This window comes from Orbicella faveolata, unplaced genomic scaffold (assembly GCF_042242905.1).
Source record: "Orbicella faveolata isolate gen_17 unplaced genomic scaffold, um_ofav_v1 contig_12, whole genome shotgun sequence".
Taxonomy (NCBI): domain Eukaryota; kingdom Metazoa; phylum Cnidaria; class Anthozoa; order Scleractinia; family Merulinidae; genus Orbicella; species Orbicella faveolata.
Window position 1 is genome coordinate 29,987,543 of NW_028301539.1, and position 23,925 is coordinate 30,011,467.

At 34.8% G+C, this 23,925-nt stretch overlaps 3 protein-coding genes across 4 annotated transcripts; 1 reads left to right on the forward strand and 2 right to left on the reverse strand.

Moving 5' to 3' along the window:
* Nucleotides 1–36: 36 nt before the first annotated feature.
* On the forward strand, nucleotides 37–4,878 carry LOC110060405 (metallophosphoesterase MPPED2-like). The gene is made up of 4 exons (XM_020767174.2): nucleotides 37–752; nucleotides 1,779–1,894; nucleotides 2,436–2,546; nucleotides 3,249–4,878. The coding sequence occupies exons 1-4, from the start codon at nucleotides 37–39 to the stop codon at nucleotides 3,362–3,364; spliced, it is 1,059 nt and encodes a 352-aa protein (XP_020622833.2). The 3' UTR covers nucleotides 3,365–4,878.
* Nucleotides 3,172–12,015, reverse strand: LOC110060403 (biotin--protein ligase-like). 2 transcript variants are annotated; one of them, XM_020767173.2, is made up of 9 exons: nucleotides 11,804–12,015; nucleotides 10,913–11,368; nucleotides 10,036–10,325; nucleotides 8,536–8,801; nucleotides 7,430–7,506; nucleotides 6,937–7,097; nucleotides 5,971–6,085; nucleotides 5,073–5,286; nucleotides 3,172–4,499 (listed from the first exon to the last, which is right to left on the reverse strand). In XM_020767173.2, the coding sequence occupies exons 1-9, from the start codon at nucleotides 11,940–11,942 to the stop codon at nucleotides 4,325–4,327; spliced, it is 1,893 nt and encodes a 630-aa protein (XP_020622832.2). In that variant the 5' UTR covers nucleotides 11,943–12,015; the 3' UTR covers nucleotides 3,172–4,324. The 2 variants fall into 2 exon arrangements, with proteins under 2 accessions (XP_020622832.2, XP_020622831.2); XM_020767172.2 differs by having other exon boundaries at nucleotides 10,036–10,328.
* A 2-nt stretch (nucleotides 12,016–12,017) lies between these two features.
* Nucleotides 12,018–23,843, reverse strand: LOC110060381 (uncharacterized). Its single transcript, XM_089283252.1, has 6 exons — nucleotides 23,736–23,843; nucleotides 15,460–15,593; nucleotides 14,738–14,868; nucleotides 13,660–13,714; nucleotides 13,115–13,172; nucleotides 12,018–12,567 (listed from the first exon to the last, which is right to left on the reverse strand). The coding sequence occupies exons 1-6, from the start codon at nucleotides 23,816–23,818 to the stop codon at nucleotides 12,390–12,392; spliced, it is 639 nt and encodes a 212-aa protein (XP_089139378.1). The 5' UTR covers nucleotides 23,819–23,843; the 3' UTR covers nucleotides 12,018–12,389.
* Between the last annotated feature and the right edge of the window lie 82 nt (nucleotides 23,844–23,925).

The window sequence follows — 23,925 nt, forward strand, 5'->3', positions numbered from 1 at the left end:
TCAGATGATATTTATTTTAGAGGAAACGAAGTTTAGATGGAATCGATATGTACACGGGTTCTTCAGAAAAAGCAGAAATGTGGAGATGAGCAAAGAAAGTATTTTGACCGAGTGGTACGGAGATCTGGGACCAAAATGGTGCAAAGTAGTTTTTATTCTCCCTCGGTCAAGACTGGACGCCTGCTGAAAAAGTTAATTGCTGACAACAAGAATTTTGAAACTATTGACACGATGAAAAAACTTTTGGCAATGAAGAAGAGTAAGCAAGCTACAAATGTCACTACAGAATCTGTTCTTGAAAATTATGCGAGTCGCCCGACCACTGCTTGGGATCTTCTCGAATCATCACAGGTTGTTAAGTCATTGAAACCAAATCATGCTGCACAACCCAAACCGGCGGGGCACACAAGATTTGTCTGTATCTCAGACACGCACAATAGGACGGATAAAATGGAACATGTTATTCCTGATGGTGACATCTTGATCCACGCAGGAGACTTTACAAGCTTTGGATCGCGAGATCAAGTAATCCATTTTAACAATTTTTTAAGCACTCTAAATCATCCACACAAAGTTGTGATCGCCGGAAATCATGACATTTCGTTTGATCTCAAGAATTATGATTCTTTATGGTCAAATTTTTCAAGGACGCGAGAAGATCCCGTGGAAATTCGTCAAACGCTCACCAACTGCATTTATTTAGAAGACGAAGAGGTGACTTTGCTTGGATTTCGAATTTTTGGCTCTCCCTGGTAAGGGACAGGTGCAATCACATGTACATGTAGCCTACTTGGCGGTGAAGTTGTAGAAATGCTGACCTTATGAATGTTTTGAATCTCAGTTTTTTTTACTTACATAAAGGCAATGTTATAATCAGACTGTTAGCCTCCTATGCAGACATTCTTTTGGCTAATATTCCACACAAGCCAAAAATGTGCGCATTGGAGGCCGATACCGTAAATCCTCAAATTAGCGCCCAGGGTGCTCATTTCAAATTCAGAAGAAGACACGGGGTGCTTATTCGAGGGGGACACTTAATCGAGGGGGAGGCGCTTATTTATTTTTTCCCAAATCGTGGCCTAACATGATCATTTTTTTAATACATCATCTGCACGTTAGCAACAACATAAGCTGTTTATCGACATAAAAAGCTGATACTTAGGTTTAAATTGCAGTGCCGTTAGTTCTTAATGTGTTCAACGTGCTCACTTAATGTGTTCACAAACTGAAACAATGTACAAATCTAATACTCTGTCACATAGTATATGATCTTTTGTTGTCTCATTACTCGTCTACAAAATGGGAGGAGGGGAGTGGGGGGCGCTTATTCGAGGGGGGTCACTTATTTTAAATTTCGGCCGATAGGAGGGATGCTTATTTGAAGGGGGCGCTAATTCGAGGATTTATGATAATTGTTTTTTTAAGTTGAATAATATTTACTGCACAGATACATTCACCCCTGACCCTGTATTATTCTCTCTTTTTGTTTCTGGCAATTCTAATAACATTAGCCAGGACTGGGCTAGAAGCCTGATAATAGCTAACCCAGGATTAGCGAGAATTTTATTTCAGTGTTGTAACTTTTTGATGCGGTTTTCTGTTTATAGATACTGTTTTCTCGTTCAGTTTTGAGCTTGAATAAGCTTAAACTACACAAAACATAAGCAGTAAAAAACATTTTTGTACAAGAATACTTCGGTTACCTTTCAATCCTGGGTTAGCATTAACTGGCTTTTGAACAATCCAGCTCAGTATTTGTCTTGATGATCTTTTTCCAGGACACCAGAGTTTTGTGAATGGGGCTTCATGAAAACTCGTGGCGACCCAATACAAGAAATATGGAACAAAATTCCAGATGGAACTGACATTCTTATAACCCATGGACCACCTCTAGGTAGAAGAAATATAGCTGATCACCACTTTGAATTAGTTCTAATAATCACCAATTTACAAATTCAATAGCTGACCACTAATAGGTAAATTATTGGGCATAATCATAGATACACACGACTAAGTTAGTAGTTTTCAAATTGCTCTTTTTTGTGCAAAAATGTAGGACTATGAAACTTGCTAGAACTATGCAGTTCAGGTTGAGAAACTACTAGTGACGTGAAAGTCAAAAGGCATCAATCATTCAATCAATCAATCAATCAATCAATCAATCAATCAATCAATCAATCAAAAACTTTATTACTGTGTGAAAAGCATAGGGCAAACAAATAAATCCAGCATGGAAAAATTGCAGAGCTCTCTGCTGTATACCATTGTCTAGTATTTTATTATGCACCTTTTAGATACAAGATCACCTAATACTTTCTAGCTGAGCAACAGAGCAGGAGTCTTTCAGCTATTTGGGTTGGATAGTAGCAGTTTGACACTGAGTTCTAAATTTCAGTTTGTAGAATTTCAAAATTTCCATTGATATTGTTTTTCAGGTCACGGAGATCGTACCATTTCAAATGTAAGAGCTGGATGCCTTAATCTTTTGCACACTGTACAGTCCCGTGTTAAGCCTAAGTACCATGTTTTTGGACACATCCATGAAGGTAGGTATACATATCCATGTATATAAGCTGGATCATTATAACTAAACATTCTTCTTTAGTAAATTATTACCTTCTATGATAGGCACTTAATGCATTGCTAATGCATACAGCCTATCATGCGAGGTCTATTATATTGCAAGTTCACAAAGTGATCAGTTCCCACTTGCCTTGATAGCTTAGTTGGTAAAGAACTGCATTGTAACCACGGTACATGTACGTACACTGGAATCGCAGAGGTCATGGGTTAGAAACTCGTTCAAGCCTGAATTTTTTCAGGTGTTCTTCTTTGAACTGCTTAAGTTGCCTAGTACATATATATGTAACTGTGATCATGGTCTGTCATGTATTAAATACAGTGGAACCTCAATTTAACGAACCTCTATATAATCAAGTTCTTGGTATAACAAATGATTTTCCTGGCCCCAGTAATAGTAAAATATATGGAAAAGAACAATACGACAAAGCCTTGATACATCAAAGCCTTGAACATATTTTGCCAGTCCCTTGGCCCCGTTCTATATCAAGGTTCCACTGTACAAGGAAAATGTTGCAGCCTGGGCAAGTGTAAAATAATATTCTTTTCTACATTTGGTTGAGCTGAGCTAAACACAACAATCACAATATGTAGAACATTACCATCATTCTATCTCCTTTATTTTTGAATTACTTTATTACTCAGCATATGTGCATTGTCTCTTTCAGGATATGGAATAACTACTGATGGAGTTACGACATTTGTTAATGCCTCATCAGTTACAATCCAGTACAAGCCCTCTCACCCACCAATAGTCTTTGACCTTCCAAACAAAGAAACCTGAACAAACTACAAAATAATTTGAACAGCAATATTTTCTGATTGTAATTTTCACAATAATAACATACTGAAAAGAAATTCAAAGTAGCTGTAGAACTTACATTTATGATCTTTGTGAATCTTAAAAAATTTAATCACACTTAATTTGAACTAGCTGTTGGCCCAGATCATATTTTTGGGTTACAGGAGTTGTCACAACAGAAATGTATTAAGTTTTAAATTACCTGAAAATTGAAGGCCGAATAATTTATTTTCCAACTAAAGGAGGAAATATGCCAATAATGGTTATGACTGGTGAGGAATGAGCTGGTTTACAAATAATTAACTCCTCAAAAAAAATGTAGGCTCTGAGTCTTATGATGGTGTGCCATCCATAATGCATTAAAATTCTAAGAACACAGCATTTGCTTCCATTAATGGACACTTAGTCATAAACATTATCTGTATTCCTTATTTATTATCTGTATGGCGTGGTCTACAAATAAACACTTTGAAATTGGTGACACCGAAAAAAAGGTCAAGGTTTACAATCATTACTCTGCCTTTGGAATTTTGAACTTGTAATATCAACACTGGCAGTATTTTAGAAGATCAAAACCAGTCAATTTCCATCAATAATAAGGTTTGTTTAAACAACCACATGACACACTACCCTACACAAATTCAAACAATGCTACATTAAATGATGTATATTTTTCATTGATACTGTAATTTTATTTTAATTTTTAAAGATTTTTGAAATCTGCATGAATTTGTTCCCTAATGGGCGTAATTATTATTTTATTTAAATTTACCGGTATGAACAAAACTCTTTTTAAAATTTTATGTACAAAAGATTTGCAACTTCACAGCAAATGCAAACTTTGAGATGAATACTGCATATGAGTGAGAGTGTATGGCAACCTTAAAACCTTTGCTGTTCGTCAATTCAAAAGATAATATTTGCAAAATAGTTCAAACACTACTAGCTCTTTTTCATGGCAATGAGATTTCGCAGCATATCAAAGCTGTTTCCATCTGGTTGTACAGATAATGATTCACCAGATGTTGTTTCCACCAATAGAAAACCAAAGTCATCAAGCCCTTTAATTGTAACTTCCTCCATCTTATCATTCACTGACAGGTTCACTTTCACATTACTAGAAAGAAATTGAAATTGATTTATCAAACTCTTCAAATAAATGCATATGATAGCTTCTATATCTGACCTTTTGGTACCTAATGAAAAGTAATAAAAGCTTAATAATCAATAATGGATAGTAATGCTAGTTCCAAACTAATGTATGTACAATCACAGTTTAAACCTGCATGTTCTCCAAAATAGAGTCTAACTTGTGTTGAGATCAGGCTATGTAAATGCACGCATTTCCAATTCCCTCTCTCTTCCAAGTCTATTCACTCAATGTGTGGTTTGAGGAAATATAGCTATTCCATACCGACCATCAGGGTTTTGAAAGGTGATGTTTTTAAAGGAAAGTATGAGGCATGAAAGGGTTTCAAAGCAAAAAAAAAGAAAAACATTCTGAGCAACACAACACTGGTGAAAACAACAACACCCACTACTATTTCTTGATGCTATGCACTTTGAGATCAGTACATTCATAGTAGAATAGTCTACTAGTAAAAAGTGATACTCTAAAAAAGTCATTATAATAGAAAGTGCACTGGTCAATGAAATATCAAGAGCAATAAATATTTATTTTGAAACAAACCTGTGGAGCCATCGGTTATAGTACTTTTTCAGAAATAAATCTGAACCATTTTCTTGAAAGTCATCAATAAGTTCCTCCACTTTGTTGATTGTTCTTGCCAATGTCTCCTCGATAGTTAGTGGCTGCAAGCTCGTCTTGTGATCTTTGTTGTATTGTGCAATGATCTCATTGATGCTGATGGTAGGCTCTTTGTTGGTTATGTTTATTCCCATTCCTGGCCAAAAAGAATATTTTTTTAATGTAAAGCCAAAGTTTACTTGAGATGTAACCCTTGACTGTAGGAACAATATCATTTATCCTTATATTACTGTGAGAATGCTGTGCTGTAAGTTACTGTCAAACCTGCTAATTTGACCCAGTCAAATCTTGATCTTGGAAGTCACTCATTAAACATTCAACTTTCTACACTATCCCAACAGTGTAAATCTCATTCAGTTGAAGTTTCAAATCTTTGACTCAAAAGATCAAAGCAACATCAGATCAGTAAAAGCATTCATTTGGTCATTATTTGGACACGATGCTTCAGCTACACCTGTAGTTTGACTGGAGAAACATCTCATTCAGTCTTCAAAATGTAATTTTTGTTAACTTAATGCAACTTCAGATCTGGAAATTTACATGTAGCATCACAGCACTCCCTAACAACCCCACCATTACAGCAATACAAATTTAAAAGATGCCGCAATCATACCTTTATTGTATTTATTATATAGATATAACAATTTATACATTTATATATTATTGAACACTTCTAACTTGGTGTTGCAAGTAGATAATACGGTTATATTATAAATGTATTAATTTTACATTGTTTTGAGTGTCAATAAAATTTAACTTACATATCATAACAAGCTCGGCACTGAAAGTAAAAGTTGTATGCTGACACAAAAATACTTGCCTATGACTGCACTAAGTGTGCCACTTGTGGCTGACGAGGTCACAATAACACCTCCAATCTTTATCTTCTGGCCAAAATATATGTCATTTGGCCACTTGAGACACACATCAATATCCTACAACAAATGGGTCAAATGATTTATAATTTTCACAGAAAAAATTTCTAGACTGAAGTAAGTTGTAATATATTGTTTTGAATTATAAAGCTAACAACATTCTTTTGGTAAAAATTAAAAAACCAACAACAACAACTAGAAAAAACCACACAACATAATGCTAGTTATGATGAGATTTAAGTCACAAAATTATGGCATGTATTTAAAAGATTAAAAATACTGGTAGCCAAATGAATAATAAAAGAATTTACTTAGTATACTAAAATACCAAAAGTAATAGTCAGAATACATCAATCAGGCTTGGGATCTAACCGTTTGCTGGCAATTTTGACTCGTAATTCTACCAACTCAAATTTGTTTACTCTTAGTCTTAGAACTGCTTTTGAATGTTGTAAAAAGGTGCACATTACTGTCATAAGGAGTGAGGTTTTCTGCTTATATTGTTTGGCCTTCTGAGTTTGAATAATCTCAAACTACACAAACATAAGCAGTGAAAAACATTTTTATACAGGAAATATTTATACTTTGGCTAACTTTTAATCCACAGTTAGCATTAACTGGCTCAGCTCCGTACAACCCAGCTCTGACTACAGTAATTTAAACTGGTTTGAGACCACAATCCAATTGAAAAGCCAGTAGCGGCTTAAATTAATAAAAAACATGTGACCTTGGTGAGCTCAAAACTTGAGCCCACAATATGGTCACGTAATACTGGGTCATGCGTATGCACCCGTGAACAATACTGCTAGCCATTTTTACCATGAGAAAAGCAATTCACAGGTTTCTATGAGTATGGGGCTCCGCTTGGAGCTCCACTATAATTTTAATTAAAATAAATTTAAAATCATTACTTCATATCCTGGCTGGGATCTGACTGCCTCCACAGCTGCCAAGGAGGCGATGTGCTGTAAGTAGGGCGGTCGTTGACCAAGATTGGAAGCAAAGGGAATCCTCACATGAAGAGAGAACATCATACAACCAGCAGGAGACAGCCAGATATTTCCACCTCGACCTACAATTCAATAAATTATTGCAAACTAACTCCATAATTAGTATATTATTTACTTAAAAAATCTATTACATTTACCAAAAATCTAACCTAACTTAACATCTCATTTAATTTGTTTCTCCAAGACTGACCCTGTGATTAAATTCTCAAGCATTCCTGAGAAAGTTAATGTCAAACCTCATAAAAATACTTGAAGCATCACTGTGCTATTTTGTTTTGAACTAAATGAAATGTCTATAGTACAAACCATTAACAATAATACTATTATAAAACCTTAAAATTAAATGGACTTTTTTGTTGCCATGTAAAACTACAAATCCAACTGGCTTACTTACCTTGACCTTTCATTTGCTGCCCAGCAACGACTACAATGCCCAAATCTTCTGGGATATTTCTTGTAAATGTATAATTCCTGGAATAAGATATTAATTAAAACAGCATATGGAATTATTTAATATATCATATAAACATCACTGTATGTACTGTAAGTACTCATTAAAAATTGCTTTTAATTACCAAAGACAGTGGTTTCATTAAGGGCCGGGCACCGAACAAATTGAGTAGCTGTGCAGATAATATTTATCTTCCTGGTGTGACCATCTAGAGGAAAGTTTCCTTATAAAGAAGTTCAGTTCAAAAAGTTTTGCCCGCCTGTAAAACCCAGTTGTCCTTCCACTGAAAACATTAATGAGACCCCTGCTTTACCATGAAATTCCACAAATATTAATATGTACATTTGGATATCAAGTATGTACTTGCCTTTCCTAATAACTGCAAAATTCTGATTATAAACCTGATAATAAGCCTTCCCAGTTACAAGCCCATCAAAAAACTATTGCAGTTATAAGCTACCTGGATATAAGAACTCCTGTACCTTTTCTTGTTTCATTAACCAGTAGAGTGTGGAACAATATATTTACTTACTATCTTGTCAAATATCATTAAGGCAACTGCCTATTGTTTTAATTGTACTTGTAAAATGTTGTCAACTTTATCCAGCATCAAGGGGTTTTATTTTTGTACTTCCAGTATTTGGCACTACGAGGAATCTCCAGATAATGAATTCTGTTCAACAGTCTTTTTATACTGTTGGATGCTGGTTTCATCAGCTCATTTCAAAATATTTTTTATGCTGCTCATAATCTTGGATATAACCCTACCCAACCCCCATATGGCCACACAAAACTGTTATGAAGTTGTATAAGCCCACGGTCTAGGGCTTATAACCAGAATTTTACCAGATAATAACACAGACTGGATTGACGAAAGGCAAGCTTTTGAGACTTGTACAAGGCCTTGACCACTGGAAGAGCATGACCTATAACTTCTACCTCCAACCTCAATGCTGACTAAGATGATCGATGACTATGACACTAGTGATTCATATTGTCTCCTATTTCTTCATCTGATTCCTGATTTAGCTAAATTGATAGATACTAACCCATCAAAAACTGTTTGAGTCGATGTTATCACATCACTGTATAACACCACATGACCCAACACTTTGGTTAGCAAGTTATCCTGGTATTTCTTCCAGTCAAATGAAACTGCTTTGATGTTGTCTTCTCTGGTAACAACTGGCAATGTCCTTTCTGTAGCCTTTGGAATAGTTTCTCCATTTGGCACAAAATGCAAAGACAGATCCTTTCCAGAACAAATATCTGCATCCAGTGATGTTCTCAGAGAGTGAAAGAACTTCTCTTTATCCTTCAGAGAGCAAAAGTGATAATTTCACAGTTACTGTGGTTAAATTTTCCCTTCAAGACAGGTCACTATAACATTACTATGGAAATACAGAAGCTAAAAACCTGGCCAGATTGACATTCACTTGCTAAGAATAATTGAAAAGACCCCACCTGTCCAAGCATCTTGCTGTTAGGAGTCACTAAATACCAGTCCCAAGGGTGTCTAATCAGTAGTTACTACCTTAAGAACGAGTAAAGAAAAAGCAGGAAAAATAGAAATAAGGTGTACAGTCAGATAGTTTTCAAAAAACCACAGGATCAAGTTTGCAAATGCTGTAATTTCTCTAGATCTGTCAGTAAAGATCAGTATACACATTTAGTCCATAAAAATAATAATGCAAAGCACAAACTAAAACCATAAATTTTTGTTGTACACATTAATGCAGGGTTTGTACCCTTTTTCAAAAAAAAATTTCCAGGACTTTTCCAGGACTTTTCCAGGACTCAGATTGATTTTTCCAGGACTCTAAAATTCACTTTAACCCTTTCACTTCCAAGATCTTAATGTTAATTCTCCTTACTGTCTGCCATACATTTCATATTTTTTTACTTGAGTTTAACAGATTTCCAGAACTTTCCAGGACCAGTAGCCCTTTTCCAGGACTTTCCAGTCCTGGAAAATGCCACATTAAAATTCCAGGACTTTCCAGGTTTTCCAGGACCCATACGAACCCTGTAATGTTGACTTAAAATATTGATAAATCCTTTACTGCAAGAGAACCCAGAGGTAAGAGGGTCCAATATTTTTTCAATCCTACATTTCGCCTCCATTTTTTGCTCAATGCTGCAAACCAACTCCACCCAGAATATTTATGCTGCTCCCACCTGGTGAGAGTTGCACTTCTCCACATAACATCCATAACATGTCACTGATTCTCCATTTTTCATCCTATATCCCACAATTGATTTTAAAACTATCTGGCATCACATCTATCAAAATGAGCAAATCCCACTCCCACCAAAATATTTTTATCCTGCATCCCACCATTAAAAGTCCCGTCATCCTGTATCACACCTTCATTTTTACTCTCATCCTATGTTGAGCCCTCATGTAAAATTGAAAAAAGGAGCAACTTTCAATTCTGAATACTCGGCAATGCCCTTGGATTTCCTCCACAGATGTAAACTCAGAACCATACCTACCTGACTCTAGCTCTAAATTTAGAAGTGCAAGGGTTCAATCAGTAGATACTTACTAATTTGTTTGCAAGAAGAAAAACTGGCATCAGTTCTGGAACTTCACGTGGCAGACAGTTCATTCCTAAGAGTTGCAAGATCTGTGATAATGAGCTTATCCTGGCGTCATCTGACTGCCTCAAAAGATCTAAGGTTTGTGCATGTAATTCGTCATCATGTATTCTTATGTTGTCTGTGAATGACTCTAAATGAACAAGACTGAACACAGCACTTCCAAGACCTTCAGAGATCTGAACAATTACAGGTTTCCTTGATGATTCTTCTCCGGCAACAACTGTTGTTTTGGCTCCTGCTGAAAACAAAAATAAAACAAAAGGGTCACATTCAACCATTTTCAGCTTGTGAAAGGTTCTATTACATTAGGAGGCAAGATATAAGAGATTGTCACATTCTGACACAAAACCTGCACCTTGTTACTGCTGTTAGAAATATAATTTATGTTTCCATTGAATGCCTGCTACAAGTGTGAGCATGTTGTACATTTCAATCCTGACTTGACTATCAAAAAGAGTCTTAAAATGTGTGGTGAGATTATACTGGTCACGTACATTAAGAAATTTATCTCTCCTCAAGAATGATTGTGCTCTTTGATAGGGATGTTCAGTCATTGACTTGTCTTGTATACCTTTGCTATCACAACTATGTAAGGAAGGGTCCACAATTCTATGTACTGTTTGAAAGTGTTTGTGACATGTGAGGAGAATGTAACGAATGTATGTATAATTTAGTAAAATTTTTGTTGTTTTTGTTATTGTTTTGTCCTGACAAGGAAGGTCAGTAATTCTAATGGTAAACTCATGATCCTCCTTGAGTATTCCTTATCACATTCTGCAAATTACAGTAAATCACATTCAGTCTACACTTAATATCAGTTACCTTCAAAATAATAGGGTTCACAAAGTGCCAAGAATTTTTTTGAGTCTCCATAAGGTAGTTCTAGATGATTCACTTTAACAGAAGCAATAAAAGGCTTAAACTGTTCATGCCATGACTTCTTGATCACGTGACACGTAAATGGACTACACAAACCAAAAATCTGACCTCCACCTCTAAGGTACTCAAAAAATGCTTGTTGAACTTTTGATGATACAGGATCATTGTTCCCAAGAACTAAGAGAGCCGTATTCTCAATCCATGGATGAGAAGTGACCTGCTGTTCATAAAGTCTGTAGATAACATAACTATGCAAATTTAGAACTTGTGCTAGTGCCTGCTTCACAACACTGAACTTCTTGTTGTCACTGTCTTTCATTCCAGTGTAAATAAGGACATTTGGAGGCTTTGAAGAGGGAGTAGCCGATGTTTGGGTGACATGGCCAGTGGGCTTTGATGCTGAGGAAATATAGTGAGACATATTTCATGTAAAATGAAAATTTAAACATACTGTAAAGTAACAAACTAAAAAGTCAAACATCATTATCTAGGAATGGTAATTCAGATGTGGATGTTGTTTGTTTGTTTGTTTGCAGCACCTAATGGATGGGATCAGTCTAAAGTGTAAGATTGTAAGATTGAGAGTAGTGTCTATCCCAAAAGTTCCCTAACAATAATTAATTATTTTTCAGGTTTCCACTCCCTCCCCCCCCCCCCCTTCCCTCTCCCCTCTCCCCTTCCAAAGAAAATTAATTTTACCAATAACTTTGGTCAGTTTTCCACTCTTATGGGCTCAGAGATGAGAAACAGGAGATCGCCAACTTTGCCTTGTCTATACATGTAAGTATCATACACTCATCTTTAAGCTTTTGAGCTTTTGAGTTTGTTACTCACATTTTCCGTCACTTGATGAAAGCCACCGACACTGCTCAGCTTTGTTTGAAGCCGTGATTCTAGCACACGATGAGGTCGATCTCAGAAAAAGGTTTGTAACAGCATAACCAGATAACCATCCAGCACCTAATAAAGGCATTTAGGCGAAAGAAGAACGCTCACACGAGTACATGACAGACGAACAACAACCAGTTCAGGAACACGGAAAGGAATCGGCGCGGGCGCGTTTACGCGAAAGCAATTGCTGCTTCATGTAGTGGTCATCGACTGTAGCTTAAACTTTTTCGCGCCAACTTGAGCCCTGCAGTCTCCCTTCTTCGTAGGAAGAAGAGAGGTTGAGTTTTGTGGGGTTTGTGGCGAGTCAACAATTACTTCTACCTCTGGGTCTTATATACTTCAAAATATTCGGGCGTTATTTTTAATTTACGCACTTTTCTTTATTCACATCAGATGTCTACATGCTTTTCAAGCCTCAACACGAAAGGGATTCTCTTCCTCTCACATACCAGGGGTCGGGAAGGATTTCCGTGTCAAATTAAAAATAGAAACCCAACAGTCTTCTCTATCGCTTAGTGAACCTATAGCCTTAAGTTCGGTATTCTTTTCGTTTCAATGTATTGGTTAATTTCGAAGAAGCGGTCATTAGACGTAACAGGTAATTAATGACTATCTTCTCCTCTTCTTCTTTGTCTTCTTCTTGCCTTGTGGTCGCGGCTCCCAGGGCTGACTTGCAATTTGAACAAAGCTGTTCGTCGTAGTCGTATCTGTTGGTTTTGAGAAGCAAATAAATTTGATCAATTCTATCGTAAAATTACCGTACCTTTAAATTAAATTAGTGTAGATCGGTTTAGAGATGACGAGTCTATGGCCAGTCATAAAACGTTACGAGGAGAGAAAAAGCGCAATATCAAACGTAGGATTAGAATTTTCCAGAGCGTATCCAATAAATTAAGAAAAAGCGGGCATTAGCAGTTAACGCGACAGCTTTTAGGACGCAGGAGTGCTATTCCCACCCCCTGCCCCCTTTCTTTCCGCTCAACGGAAATAATAATAATATATAAGAAAACCAGAAAGATGGGCGGACATTCAATTTCCCGCTTATCTTTATCTGCTTATACTTCTGCTTTGGTTTTCAAGCCGTTTTGATCCTGTTCCTAAAGTAAACCAGGCCTCACATAGCATCGTTCATGTGTATAGATACTATTTGTTTCTTCCTCCTGCAGCTGGTTTAATAATTTTTAAAATGTTAAACTGGATATGAAGAAGGAAAGCGCCGGGAAAAAGAGCATCATTATTATCCTGTTAACTTACTGTGTTATCATCGTAGCTTCACAATCCGACCCATCCTCCGCCAGAAATTGACATTCATCTATTACGGGGTAAAGGTAACAGGTAAATACATGTAAAACAGTAATAAAATAATACAACCTTCATCAGCTGGGTCATGGCTCGTGAGGGTGGCCGATATTAATTTATAGATATATACTCGGATGTGATCTTTATTTCATACACGTTAAGAAAAACTATCAGTAGGTGCAAAACAAAACTACAGATCATTCTGGGTTTCCCTAGCATGTAGTGGCTGATTGCTGCTCAAGGCAGATTGCGAATCCACCACAATTTAATGATAACATACGGATATGTTGCTAGTAGCTAAGCTTATGGTTATAGTTTTTGTTACTGAGTACTACTAAAGGCTCGGCTTTTGTTCATGTAGCCAGGACAATCTCTAACTGGGTTCAGTATATTTTATCTCGATGCCCGAAAACCTAAAATTGGATTTTTGAAGCATCCAAAAGACCATGAGCCCCTAGACTTGAATTGAGTCCACTCCCATTTATACGAATGGCACTAACCTGAACTTGTGTCATCACCATAGTTACTCTGGGGGACAACATGCGATGTCGATGCCTGTAACAGAACATTAATTGATTCGATAATTGGTGAAGCTAAAGAATCCGATCCTATCAATGCGTCGGCAAACGCGTCGGTCGACAGTCGCCGACTGACCGACTGTCTACCAACCCGTTAGCCGACGCGTTGTCGGGATCGGCTTTTTACCTTTGCGTCGGCCGACGCGTTGGCCGTCGCATCGGTGAATAGAATAATTCGGCAGATGTAATAAATTTTACATTTCTTCCAGAATGTTATTATCTTCCGCGACATGCACTTGTAGTGCCTAGTTTATCGACTCGTGGCATAATAATTTGTATGTCCAGAACCAGTCTGCTGAACCGATTGTTCCACAGAGTTAGCTTTGGGAATATCTGAGTCTCTTTAGAGATTTCAGCTGCTGTCAATCAAACGGTTGAAGGTGCAACGTAAATCCCACGGTGCGATGAAGTTAACAATAGCGCCCTAATTTAAGGCGGGCCGCACTTATTCACAGAAAGCCAAGTTGAAAAAAAGTTCAAAGCATGGCTAAATTTCATTTATAGTAGAATATAAGGCCCCGTCCACACTATGCTGGAGAAATTTGAAATCTTAATTTTATTTCTACGGTTGAGGTCCAACGTCCACACTAATCCCTCCCGAAAACGGAAATTTTCGAAAACGCTCTTCAAAGACCTCAAACCGAAGGAATTAAAAATGCCTTTGCCTTAGTTTGAACGGAAATATTTTGATATCGGAGCTTTTAGAAAACGATGGCATCGGTGATAATCATGTTATTTTCTTCTCCAAGTTTTCCTCGAACACAAATCTAAAATAACCGTTGATTTTTAAATTTTCAAATTTCTCCGGCGCTGCGATAGCTTGATGCCTCTGCTTGGCAAGGGTGCACCTGCAACTGAAGCAATGCTAGTATACTATATGGTGGAAAAGAAAGAGTCTCCTCAACTAGGTAACAGAGGGAAGAAAGTGGTCACTGCAATATGCAAAGTTATTGGAAGCAACTCGCCACCATTGATACGAACTAAGATGTGACTTAATTACCTCCGAAGAAGAATGTTCATCGTGAAGACCAAAAACTTGAGCGAATTCTTGCTGCTGTTCAGAAAGGATTCTATGCACATTACTCCTCAGTTGTTCGAGTTCTCCGTCTATTCTTTGACGCATGAGGTTGTCTTATGAAACAGGAAGAAAAGAAAAAAACCTGATTGACTCAGAGTACGTTCACTTTGAAAATCTTTCCGAAGTTTTTGTTCGTCGAATCTTTCCCACGAGAGCAGTTTCTGACAAAATAGAATGAACACGTGGTAGAAATCAAATAGCGCTAAACTTTTTATAAGAAATCTGAGGGCAATGGGAATTTGGCGGTGTAGTTGGATTCTCATCTGCGATCTTTTCGGGAAAAAAAAAATGAGATGTCCAAAAGCTAAGACAAAACTTAACAAAGCCAGTGAGGCATTCAATCACAATACTTCTTTTTTGACCGAAAAGACGGCTTTATATTCTTATAAGTTTATTTCTCTTTTTTTTTTTTGACTACTCGGCACGAAAAAATGCTCGAACAACATTTTCGATGTTTTCTGGAAGATTAACTTAATAACTGATTTCAATTTTATGACTGGTTAATAAAGCAACGGAGAATAGATTCGGCTGCGTTTTCAAGAGGCTTTACCAAAAATGGAAAATGGCACGTTTGACCCAAATGATTAATTGCTAGGGAATAAAAAACTGATTTTTTAAATTATTATTTAGTGAATATTACGTACCAAGATGTCGGAACACTGCCGCAGCAGCAGCTGAATCATCTGAAGAGCTTGCTACTGACATGGCTTCTTCTGCAACTGGGTTCATGTGCCTCATGGATTCTCTGTTCTCAGTACCTTTAGCCATTTCCGCGTAGCTGATGAAAAATGGTAACACAGTGTTAAAAGCTCTACCAAGTGACGAGGGCTTTATTGAGCGTTTTATTTCTTTCCAAGGCCTTTTGAGGTTGAGGGTACGAGGGAAAGCTTGTTTCATATTATATAAGTCAGTTACGGAACATTAAAAAAAATAGAGAGGAATAATTAATGTCATGTTGTTGATATCATATGGCTGGCATTCGTGGCCGGTAGAGCGGTTTTCAATTGAGTTTGGAAAGTAATCAAGCAGTTACTTTGGTTTTGGTATGGTTGAGTAGCCTAATTGGTAGGTAATTTGTTTGGCTTTATTGTTAATGCTTTATAGAGAGAGAGCGAGAGATAATTCGAAACCACCACGTTTTCTTCTCAAAACTGTAACAGTAAGAATGCCGTAAAAAATACCGCTTTCCGCTAGCAGGCAGGAAGACCGCAAAATTCCAAACTTTTTAATAATAAACCAGTTCAAACTTCGTTATCACATTACGGGCTTTGTTTGTCAAAAAAGAAAAAACTTTGCACCTCGAGCACAATGAACATGATTACGGCATAGCACATACCGTATAAAATGATCATGCAACATTGCACCTTCACAAAAGTAGTAGCATAATTATGCACAGTATCGTTTGGTCTAAAAAAAAGACGTAACGAAGTAAACAAACAACTTAAAACCATCGGTAACGCTCAAATCGACAGAAATGACAGTCGTGAGGCGTTTGCCCAGAAAACTCCCCCAACTTTGAAACTTCACAACTCTGATTTGGAGTTATTAACTGTTTACTTAAACAGCAATAATTCAAACAAGTAAAGAAGTTGCCTGAAAACTAAATCAAGTACTTTTGTGTCCACGAAGAAGAGAAACGAAACTAACTCATATTAATAAAAATATTTTTTCTGGAGCAATGTAAATCTCGCCTATAGTGCCTTCGTCATCGGTTCCTTGAGTGGGTAGGGTTGCCGTCGCCTTGCAATAAGATTATTGACAGCAGAATAGTCGGGAAGCTAGAAACTTCTGTTTCCCGGGGACTTGTTCTCTTAGGGAACATGTTGCGGATTCATTCAAAAACCGTATTCTTTTCTACTTTAGCCAACCGGGAAAATAAATGGTAGTCTCCACCACGTATATACCTCTGTTTTAGTTTTGTTTTCAGCCTATTTCATTCACTGAAAAATGCTTGTGATGCTGGACTGCTTCCGCGGGACACCGTCAATACACTCAGGCGAGATCTGCCCAACTCTTACCAAATTCAGTCGCTTTGTGCAAAAACATCAACCTTAAAATCGATCAAAACTATGACAAATAATATCAATAGTTTGAAATTGCAGTAATAAATTTCAATCTTTTAAACTAACACCAAAAGGCTTCGTCTTGGTCCGGGAGAGTTTGATGCTGTAACAAACTTTTCAAGCTTAACTCCATCTTTGTCAAAAGTTTCCGATGTTGTTTATTTTAAAAAGTAATTTTGAAACGGAGATTTTTCCGGAAAAACGCTACTATATCTGATTTACGGTTACTTAAATTTTAAAAACCGTGTATTTGCTATCTTTATTAAAAACGTTAAAACTGTTAAAATTTTCCTATTTTCTCAGGGGCGAAGCAGTAGCCCAGGGGCAGTACCGGTGATGGCTATATCACTTAAGTTAAGACCTGCTGGATAAGGTTAATAGTTGGATGGGCTACTGAAGCTGCAAATGTCATCTCCTGCCGAGTAAAGAGTAAAGAGTAAAGAGTAAAGAGTAAAGAGTAAAGAGTAAAGAGTAAAGAGTAAAGAGTAAAGAGTAAAGAGTAAAGAGTAAAGAGTAAAGAGTAAAGAGTAAAGAGTAAAGAGTAAAGAGTAAAGAGTAAAGAGTAAAGAGTAAAGAGTAAAGAGTAAAGAGTAAAGAGTAAAGAGTAAAGAGTAAAGAGTAAAGAGTAAAGAGTAAAGAGTAAAGAGTAAAGAGTAAAGAGTAAAGAGTAAAGAGTAAAGAGTAAAGAGTAAAGAGTAAAGAGTAAAGAGTAAAGAGTAAAGAGTAAAGAGTAAAGAGTAAAGAGTAAAGAGTAAAGAGTAAAGAGTAAAGAGTAAAGAGTAAAGAGTAAAGAGTAAAGAGTAAAGAGTAAAGAGTAAAGAGTAAAGAGTAAAGAGTAAAGAGTAAAGAGTAAAGAGTAAAGAGTAAAGAGTAAAGAGTAAAGAGTAAAGAGTAAAGAGTAAAGAGTAAAGAGTAAAGAGTAAAGAGTAAAGAGTAAAGAGTAAAGAGTAAAGAGTAAAGAGTAAAGAGTAAAGAGTAAAGAGTAAAGAGTAAAGAGTAAAGAGTAAAGAGTAAAGAGTAAAGAGTAAAGAGTAAAGAGTAAAGAGTAAAGAGTAAAGAGTAAAGAGTAAAGAGTAAAGAGTAAAGAGTAAAGAGTAAAGAGTAAAGAGTAAAGAGTAAAGAGTAAAGAGTAAAGAGTAAAGAGTAAAGAGTAAAGAGTAAAGAGTAAAGAGTAAAGAGTAAAGAGTAAAGAGTAAAGAGTAAAGAGTAAAGAGTAAAGAGTAAAGAGTAAAGAGTAAAGAGTAAAGAGTAAAGAGTAAAGAGTAAAGAGTAAAGAGTAAAGAGTAAAGAGTAAAGAGTAAAGAGTAAAGAGTAAAGAGTAAAGAGTAAAGAGTAAAGAGTAAAGAGTAAAGAGTAAAGAGTAAAGAGTAAAGAGTAAAGAGTAAAGAGTAAAGAGTAAAGAGTAAAGAGTAAAGAGTAAAGAGTAAAGAGTAAAGAGTAAAGAGTAAAGAGTAAAGAGTAAAGAGTAAAGAGTAAAGAGTAAAGAGTAAAGAGTAAAGAGTAAAGAGTAAAGAGTAAAGAGTAAAGAGTAAAGAGTAAAGAGTAAAGAGTAAAGAGTAAAGAGTAAAGAGTAAAGAGTAAAGAGTAAAGAGTAAAGAGTAAAGAGTAAAGAGTAAAGAGTAAAGAGTAAAGAGTAAAGAGTAAAGAGTAAAGAGTAAAGAGTAAAGAGTAAAGAGTAAAGAGTAAAGAGTAAAGAGTAAAGAGTAAAGAGTAAAGAGTAAAGAGTAAAGAGTAAAGAGTAAAGAGTAAAGAGTAAAGAGTAAAGAGTAAAGAGTAAAGAGTAAAGAGTAAAGAGTAAAGAGTAAAGAGTAAAGAGTAAAGAGTAAAGAGTAAAGAGTAAAGAGTAAAGAGTAAAGAGTAAAGAGTAAAGAGTAAAGAGTAAAGAGTAAAGAGTAAAGAGTAAAGAGTAAAGAGTAAAGAGTAAAGAGTAAAGAGTAAAGAGTAAAGAGTAAAGAGTAAAGAGTAAAGAGTAAAGAGTAAAGAGTAAAGAGTAAAGAGTAAAGAGTAAAGAGTAAAGAGTAAAGAGTAAAGAGTAAAGAGTAAAGAGTAAAGAGTAAAGAGTAAAGAGTAAAGAGTAAAGAGTAAAGAGTAAAGAGTAAAGAGTAAAGAGTAAAGAGTAAAGAGTAAAGAGTAAAGAGTAAAGAGTAAAGAGTAAAGAGTAAAGAGTAAAGAGTAAAGAGTAAAGAGTAAAGAGTAAAGAGTAAAGAGTAAAGAGTAAAGAGTAAAGAGTAAAGAGTAAAGAGTAAAGAGTAAAGAGTAAAGAGTAAAGAGTAAAGAGTAAAGAGTAAAGAGTAAAGAGTAAAGAGTAAAGAGTAAAGAGTAAAGAGTAAAGAGTAAAGAGTAAAGAGTAAAGAGTAAAGAGTAAAGAGTAAAGAGTAAAGAGTAAAGAGTAAAGAGTAAAGAGTAAAGAGTAAAGAGTAAAGAGTAAAGAGTAAAGAGTAAAGAGTAAAGAGTAAAGAGTAAAGAGTAAAGAGTAAAGAGTAAAGAGTAAAGAGTAAAGAGTAAAGAGTAAAGAGTAAAGAGTAAAGAGTAAAGAGTAAAGAGTAAAGAGTAAAGAGTAAAGAGTAAAGAGTAAAGAGTAAAGAGTAAAGAGTAAAGAGTAAAGAGTAAAGAGTAAAGAGTAAAGAGTAAAGAGTAAAGAGTAAAGAGTAAAGAGTAAAGAGTAAAGAGTAAAGAGTAAAGAGTAAAGAGTAAAGAGTAAAGAGTAAAGAGTAAAGAGTAAAGAGTAAAGAGTAAAGAGTAAAGAGTAAAGAGTAAAGAGTAAAGAGTAAAGAGTAAAGAGTAAAGAGTAAAGAGTAAAGAGTAAAGAGTAAAGAGTAAAGAGTAAAGAGTAAAGAGTAAAGAGTAAAGAGTAAAGAGTAAAGAGTAAAGAGTAAAGAGTAAAGAGTAAAGAGTAAAGAGTAAAGAGTAAAGAGTAAAGAGTAAAGAGTAAAGAGTAAAGAGTAAAGAGTAAAGAGTAAAGAGTAAAGAGTAAAGAGTAAAGAGTAAAGAGTAAAGAGTAAAGAGTAAAGAGTAAAGAGTAAAGAGTAAAGAGTAAAGAGTAAAGAGTAAAGAGTAAAGAGTAAAGAGTAAAGAGTAAAGAGTAAAGAGTAAAGAGTAAAGAGTAAAGAGTAAAGAGTAAAGAGTAAAGAGTAAAGAGTAAAGAGTAAAGAGTAAAGAGTAAAGAGTAAAGAGTAAAGAGTAAAGAGTAAAGAGTAAAGAGTAAAGAGTAAAGAGTAAAGAGTAAAGAGTAAAGAGTAAAGAGTAAAGAGTAAAGAGTAAAGAGTAAAGAGTAAAGAGTAAAGAGTAAAGAGTAAAGAGTAAAGAGTAAAGAGTAAAGAGTAAAGAGTAAAGAGTAAAGAGTAAAGAGTAAAGAGTAAAGAGTAAAGAGTAAAGAGTAAAGAGTAAAGAGTAAAGAGTAAAGAGTAAAGAGTAAAGAGTAAAGAGTAAAGAGTAAAGAGTAAAGAGTAAAGAGTAAAGAGTAAAGAGTAAAGAGTAAAGAGTAAAGAGTAAAGAGTAAAGAGTAAAGAGTAAAGAGTAAAGAGTAAAGAGTAAAGAGTAAAGAGTAAAGAGTAAAGAGTAAAGAGTAAAGAGTAAAGAGTAAAGAGTAAAGAGTAAAGAGTAAAGAGTAAAGAGTAAAGAGTAAAGAGTAAAGAGTAAAGAGTAAAGAGTAAAGAGTAAAGAGTAAAGAGTAAAGAGTAAAGAGTAAAGAGTAAAGAGTAAAGAGTAAAGAGTAAAGAGTAAAGAGTAAAGAGTAAAGAGTAAAGAGTAAAGAGTAAAGAGTAAAGAGTAAAGAGTAAAGAGTAAAGAGTAAAGAGTAAAGAGTAAAGAGTAAAGAGTAAAGAGTAAAGAGTAAAGAGTAAAGAGTAAAGAGTAAAGAGTAAAGAGTAAAGAGTAAAGAGTAAAGAGTAAAGAGTAAAGAGTAAAGAGTAAAGAGTAAAGAGTAAAGAGTAAAGAGTAAAGAGTAAAGAGTAAAGAGTAAAGAGTAAAGAGTAAAGAGTAAAGAGTAAAGAGTAAAGAGTAAAGAGTAAAGAGTAAAGAGTAAAGAGTAAAGAGTAAAGAGTAAAGAGTAAAGAGTAAAGAGTAAAGAGTAAAGAGTAAAGAGTAAAGAGTAAAGAGTAAAGAGTAAAGAGTAAAGAGTAAAGAGTAAAGAGTAAAGAGTAAAGAGTAAAGAGTAAAGAGTAAAGAGTAAAGAGTAAAGAGTAAAGAGTAAAGAGTAAAGAGTAAAGAGTAAAGAGTAAAGAGTAAAGAGTAAAGAGTAAAGAGTAAAGAGTAAAGAGTAAAGAGTAAAGAGTAAAGAGTAAAGAGTAAAGAGTAAAGAGTAAAGAGTAAAGAGTAAAGAGTAAAGAGTAAAGAGTAAAGAGTAAAGAGTAAAGAGTAAAGAGTAAAGAGTAAAGAGTAAAGAGTAAAGAGTAAAGAGTAAAGAGTAAAGAGTAAAGAGTAAAGAGTAAAGAGTAAAGAGTAAAGAGTAAAGAGTAAAGAGTAAAGAGTAAAGAGTAAAGAGTAAAGAGTAAAGAGTAAAGAGTAAAGAGTAAAGAGTAAAGAGTAAAGAGTAAAGAGTAAAGAGTAAAGAGTAAAGAGTAAAGAGTAAAGAGTAAAGAGTAAAGAGTAAAGAGTAAAGAGTAAAGAGTAAAGAGTAAAGAGTAAAGAGTAAAGAGTAAAGAGTAAAGAGTAAAGAGTAAAGAGTAAAGAGTAAAGAGTAAAGAGTAAAGAGTAAAGAGTAAAGAGTAAAGAGTAAAGAGTAAAGAGTAAAGAGTAAAGAGTAAAGAGTAAAGAGTAAAGAGTAAAGAGTAAAGAGTAAAGAGTAAAGAGTAAAGAGTAAAGAGTAAAGAGTAAAGAGTAAAGAGTAAAGAGTAAAGAGTAAAGAGTAAAGAGTAAAGAGTAAAGAGTAAAGAGTAAAGAGTAAAGAGTAAAGAGTAAAGAGTAAAGAGTAAAGAGTAAAGAGTAAAGAGTAAAGAGTAAAGAGTAAAGAGTAAAGAGTAAAGAGTAAAGAGTAAAGAGTAAAGAGTAAAGAGTAAAGAGTAAAGAGTAAAGAGTAAAGAGTAAAGAGTAAAGAGTAAAGAGTAAAGAGTAAAGAGTAAAGAGTAAAGAGTAAAGAGTAAAGAGTAAAGAGTAAAGAGTAAAGAGTAAAGAGTAAAGAGTAAAGAGTAAAGAGTAAAGAGTAAAGAGTAAAGAGTAAAGAGTAAAGAGTAAAGAGTAAAGAGTAAAGAGTAAAGAGTAAAGAGTAAAGAGTAAAGAGTAAAGAGTAAAGAGTAAAGAGTAAAGAGTAAAGAGTAAAGAGTAAAGAGTAAAGAGTAAAGAGTAAAGAGTAAAGAGTAAAGAGTAAAGAGTAAAGAGTAAAGAGTAAAGAGTAAAGAGTAAAGAGTAAAGAGTAAAGAGTAAAGAGTAAAGAGTAAAGAGTAAAGAGTAAAGAGTAAAGAGTAAAGAGTAAAGAGTAAAGAGTAAAGAGTAAAGAGTAAAGAGTAAAGAGTAAAGAGTAAAGAGTAAAGAGTAAAGAGTAAAGAGTAAAGAGTAAAGAGTAAAGAGTAAAGAGTAAAGAGTAAAGAGTAAAGAGTAAAGAGTAAAGAGTAAAGAGTAAAGAGTAAAGAGTAAAGAGTAAAGAGTAAAGAGTAAAGAGTAAAGAGTAAAGAGTAAAGAGTAAAGAGTAAAGAGTAAAGAGTAAAGAGTAAAGAGTAAAGAGTAAAGAGTAAAGAGTAAAGAGTAAAGAGTAAAGAGTAAAGAGTAAAGAGTAAAGAGTAAAGAGTAAAGAGTAAAGAGTAAAGAGTAAAGAGTAAAGAGTAAAGAGTAAAGAGTAAAGAGTAAAGAGTAAAGAGTAAAGAGTAAAGAGTAAAGAGTAAAGAGTAAAGAGTAAAGAGTAAAGAGTAAAGAGTAAAGAGTAAAGAGTAAAGAGTAAAGAGTAAAGAGTAAAGAGTAAAGAGTAAAGAGTAAAGAGTAAAGAGTAAAGAGTAAAGAGTAAAGAGTAAAGAGTAAAGAGTAAAGAGTAAAGAGTAAAGAGTAAAGAGTAAAGAGTAAAGAGTAAAGAGTAAAGAGTAAAGAGTAAAGAGTAAAGAGTAAAGAGTAAAGAGTAAAGAGTAAAGAGTAAAGAGTAAAGAGTAAAGAGTAAAGAGTAAAGAGTAAAGAGTAAAGAGTAAAGAGTAAAGAGTAAAGAGTAAAGAGTAAAGAGTAAAGAGTAAAGAGTAAAGAGTAAAGAGTAAAGAGTAAAGAGTAAAGAGTAAAGAGTAAAGAGTAAAGAGTAAAGAGTAAAGAGTAAAGAGTAAAGAGTAAAGAGTAAAGAGTAAAGAGTAAAGAGTAAAGAGTAAAGAGTAAAGAGTAAAGAGTAAAGAGTAAAGAGTAAAGAGTAAAGAGTAAAGAGTAAAGAGTAAAGAGTAAAGAGTAAAGAGTAAAGAGTAAAGAGTAAAGAGTAAAGAGTAAAGAGTAAAGAGTAAAGAGTAAAGAGTAAAGAGTAAAGAGTAAAGAGTAAAGAGTAAAGAGTAAAGAGTAAAGAGTAAAGAGTAAAGAGTAAAGAGTAAAGAGTAAAGAGTAAAGAGTAAAGAGTAAAGAGTAAAGAGTAAAGAGTAAAGAGTAAAGAGTAAAGAGTAAAGAGTAAAGAGTAAAGAGTAAAGAGTAAAGAGTAAAGAGTAAAGAGTAAAGAGTAAAGAGTAAAGAGTAAAGAGTAAAGAGTAAAGAGTAAAGAGTAAGTACAGGTTCATTAAACTTGATTGGGTCACAATAGGAAAATTTTGCTTTCAATTTAGTCGTGTACTTGGTAGCGTAGCTGATTGCGCATGTTAACCCAGAGCGCGCGTGGCGCTTAAACCATGGCTTACGTGATGCGCAGAACGTGCGCGCACTAACAAAAGTAGGCACCGTGCTTAGAAATATTTAGAAGTCTTACTTACCAGTTTCGGCCTGTAAATCCAGCACAATAACTCTGCACCAGTCCAGAATCACTTTCATACAGATGACTTTGATCAGTGGACATCAGCAACAGCTTGTGGTTGTAACTTATGGACTGTTATCAAGATATTACAATTTTGTTAAAATTTAACGTTCGGCTTTGAAGAAATATCCAGGCAATTTATCAAAACG

Coding starts and splice junctions, on each gene's coding strand:
- LOC110060405 (XM_020767174.2), top strand. CDS start 37: ATGGAATCGATATGTACACGGGTTCTTCAGAAAAAGCAGAAATGTGGA. Junction 1,895..2,435: donor AACCCATGGACCACCTCTAG/GTAGAAGAAATA, acceptor ATTGTTTTTCAG/GTCACGGAGATCGTACCATT. Junction 2,547..3,248: donor TTTTGGACACATCCATGAAG/GTAGGTATACAT, acceptor TGTCTCTTTCAG/GATATGGAATAACTACTGAT.
- LOC110060403 (XM_020767172.2), bottom strand. CDS start 11,942: ATGCCTTTATTAGGTGCTGGATGGTTATCTGGTTATGCTGTTACAAAC. Junction 8,802..10,035: donor TTCTTCTTGCAAACAAATTA/GTAAGTATCTAC, acceptor TGCTCTCTGAAG/GATAAAGAGAAGTTCTTTCA. Junction 5,287..5,970: donor CACACTTAGTGCAGTCATAG/GCAAGTATTTTT, acceptor CTTTTTGGCCAG/GAATGGGAATAAACATAACC.
- LOC110060381 (XM_089283252.1), bottom strand. CDS start 23,818: ATGTCCACTGATCAAAGTCATCTGTATGAAAGTGATTCTGGACTGGTG. Junction 14,869..15,459: donor GGCAGTGTTCCGACATCTTG/GTACGTAATATT, acceptor CTGTTTCATAAG/ACAACCTCATGCGTCAAAGA. Junction 13,715..14,737: donor ATGAACATTCTTCTTCGGAG/GTAATTAAGTCA, acceptor GTTCTGTTACAG/GCATCGACATCGCATGTTGT.